This window comes from Gossypium raimondii, chromosome 7 (genome assembly GCF_025698545.1).
Source record: "Gossypium raimondii isolate GPD5lz chromosome 7, ASM2569854v1, whole genome shotgun sequence".
Taxonomy (NCBI): domain Eukaryota; kingdom Viridiplantae; phylum Streptophyta; class Magnoliopsida; order Malvales; family Malvaceae; genus Gossypium; species Gossypium raimondii.
Window position 1 is genome coordinate 48,030,238 of NC_068571.1, and position 3,000 is coordinate 48,033,237.

General features: G+C 35.8%; 1 protein-coding gene across 2 annotated transcripts; it reads right to left on the minus strand.

The window, feature by feature from the left end:
- Nucleotides 1-3,000, minus strand: LOC105785951 (60S ribosomal protein L7a-2). 2 transcript variants are annotated; one of them, XM_012612166.2, is made up of 7 exons: nucleotides 2,851-2,999; nucleotides 2,314-2,361; nucleotides 2,014-2,215; nucleotides 828-997; nucleotides 609-737; nucleotides 428-520; nucleotides 1-343 (listed from the first exon to the last, which is right to left on the minus strand). In XM_012612166.2, exons 1-7 carry the CDS (start codon nucleotides 2,851-2,853, stop codon nucleotides 212-214), a joined length of 777 nt encoding a protein of 258 aa, XP_012467620.1. In that variant the 5' UTR covers nucleotides 2,854-2,999; the 3' UTR covers nucleotides 1-211. The 2 variants fall into 2 exon arrangements, with proteins under 2 accessions (XP_012467620.1, XP_052489766.1); XM_052633806.1 differs by having other exon boundaries at nucleotides 609-997; nucleotides 2,851-3,000.

The window sequence follows — 3,000 nt, forward strand, 5'->3', positions numbered from 1 at the left end:
TAAAAATAAAAAACATTGATTGATAATTCATTAGAAAATCACAAAACTTCAGCACAAACAACAAACTAGTCATTTAGAAAGTTCAACCACAAAAGTATATGAATGTTCCTCCGGAAAAAAGAGTAAACCCGAGTCGAAAATCGATCGTACCTTACTACAACAGACTATTTAATCAACAACACGAACTGCGACAAAAGGTGTATTAATTCCTCTATGTCATCCTCTGTGCAGCTTCCTTTGCAAGAAGCTTCTCCTTCGCTTTGGTTCGGGCTTGTGACTTGGAGCCCATGATGCCGCCACCCCACTTCTTCCTATACTCGTCGTACTTGTCATTGAAGTTTGCCTGCAACGTGCATCATGAGTGAATACTACGATGTGTGACTTGATCATATGTTAGTTATATACTATATTGTATGCGTATTCCTACCTTGATTGCCTCGAGTACTTTGCTGAATTCCAGCTTATCCTCATTCTTAACCGTGGTCAAACACAAGACGGAAGCAGTTTTCTTGTGGACAATCTGCAGTAGTACACTAACACAAATAAGTAACCTGCTCTTTAACATCATAATTTGGAAGAGAAAACACGGAAATATGAAAGAAATTTACCGATCCCAAACGTGATTTTCCCTTAACAATGCAATATGGGACCTCCATTTTCCTGCACAAAGCTGGAAGCCACACTACCAACTCTATGGGATCCACATCATGAGCAATAACAACCAATTGAGCCTTGTTCTGCAAAAGAATTATGAAGGAACTATTATTCTTAAGTGATTCACAATAAAAATAAAGCATTCGGTGAATATGAAGAAATTCAAGGGCAACCTGCTCAATAAGGTAAGTAACATGGTTAAGACCGTATTTCACAACAATTGGTTTCTTAGACTCGGGGGCTTTTCCTTCAGCCTCGGCCTGGGCCTTTTTCAAGAGACGTTCCTTCTTGGCCACTTTGTCCTCTGGCCTGTACTTGAGGAGCAACTTGAACAGACTTGTTGCTGCAACAGGACACGAGATAACCAATGTTTAATGGTTAAAATTTAATAGTAACCATTATAATCAGAAACGGTAATCAACAGCGAGAAATGTGAAGGAGGCAGAGTTATGAAAACAAACATAGCAGAATAAGCAAGTTTTTATACGAACAAACCATGTCACCCCATGTATGTTATATTTCAAAATAATACGGCACATGAAAACCAATATTGATTATAAATTCTGATTTGCAATCGTTTTTCAAGTGAACTGGTTACCAAGAGAAAGGTCAGAAATATACATTTAAAATAGAGTAAATTGCACCAAACGTCCCCAAACTATGACTCGCATTCTAAATCGGTCCCTAAACATCAAAACACTGTAATTACACCCCCTAACTTCGGAAGTTATATCAACCAAGTCCTTTGGCCACTAAAACCATTGATTTTACTGTTAAGTGACACCTCATATCCTAGATAGCATAATTTAAAATTTAAGAAATAAGGTATAAAATTAAAAGTTTAAAAAAAAGTTACAAAGTGAAAATAAACCTTGTATTGAGTAAATTGCACCAAAGTTTTGCCGTTTTGCCTTTTTTTTCTTTCTATTTTCTGTTAACTTTAACATTTAATTTTTTCTTCTTTTTTAAATTTTAAATAATGCCACATAGGATTTGATGTATCACTTAAAGCTGAAATTAAATGTTTTAGAAACAGAAGGACTTGATTGCTATAAACTCCAAAGTTTGGGGGTGTAATTGAAATGTTTTGTACCTTGGGGACCAATTTAGAATGAGAGTCATAGTTAGGGACGTTTGGTGAAATTTACTGTTAAAAGTAAGTACCTATACTAAAAATCCATTTCCCCGAACTTGTTCTACACAAACATCTAAGCTAAGTTTAACATGAAACAAGAACAAAGAGATGTTCATTCAGAAAATAGTCAGAGATTAAAGAAAACAGCAGTTGAGAATCCACTTGAATCAAATATGGCGAATCTAATGCATAAGTTAGAAACAAGAGAAGATTTTAGTGCAGACCGAGGTTCTTGTCAAGAGTCTTGGTGAACTGGTTCAATGCTGGTGGAACCTTCAACCTCTGCTTGAGGATCCTCTTCTTCCTTTGAATACGAACAACCTTAGGCCACTTCACAAATCGATGCAAATCCTTCTTAGGAGGTAAAGCCCCTCCAATGCCGAACTGCTTTGGACGCTTCTCAAACAACGGATTGACAACCTTCTCCTAATATCAAAAATCAAAATAATAAACCAATAGTGAGACCACAATCAAGTTACTTGAGGGGTTCGGCAATTAAGAAAGGAATGAAGAATGAAGATTACTTGTTTCTTCTTGGCGGGCACAGCCACCTTTCCACCTTTCTTCGGCCCCTGCATTTAGCAACAAAAACGAACCCTTTTAAACAAGTACATTGATTCAAAATACAAAGGACAAGAATTTACAGCAAAAGGACCATGGTCCAAGAGCTTCTTCAAAATTTATACAGAAATACAAAACATTAATCATTTTAGGTAAACTAAGAATTATGCTAATCTTTCAACGTAATAACTGTTCACTATATTGTAAAAAATAGCTATCATTGACCAGTTTTCATTTCCTAGAAATTTAGAAATATCAGCTAATTCTGAACCAATTATTTACAACAAGTTTATCGGGTACTAATCCTCTAACTACATCTTGTTCGACATTAAAATCTCAAAAAAAAAAAAAACTACACAAATAAAACACGGAGTGAACTGTATCTAGAGCAAAAACAAACATAAAAATGAGAGAAACTGTGGGGAAAATTCGAGAGAAAAACTAGACTTGAATAAACATAATTAGAAGATGATTAATTGAAATGGGGTTGTCGGATTTACCATGTTTTGCACCTCCAAAAGCTTCTTCTTCAAAGCTTTCTGTGATTAAGAACGGCGGAAGAAAACCCTAGAAAGCACGTAGAAAGCAAACGCAATGAACAAACTAGGGTTTATATTAGAACAAGGCCTGCGTTTGGGCCAGTGGTAAAA

Excerpts from the sequence above, each read along its gene's own strand:
- LOC105785951 (XM_052633806.1), bottom strand. Across the intron at positions 998-2,013 it reads GACTCTTGACAAGAACCTCG|CAACAAGTCTGTTCAAGTTG; the intron begins GTCTGCACTAAA and ends GTCCTGTTGCAG. Across the intron at positions 521-608 it reads GAAAATCACGTTTGGGATCG|ATTGTCCACAAGAAAACTGC; the intron begins GTAAATTTCTTT and ends GTACTACTGCAG.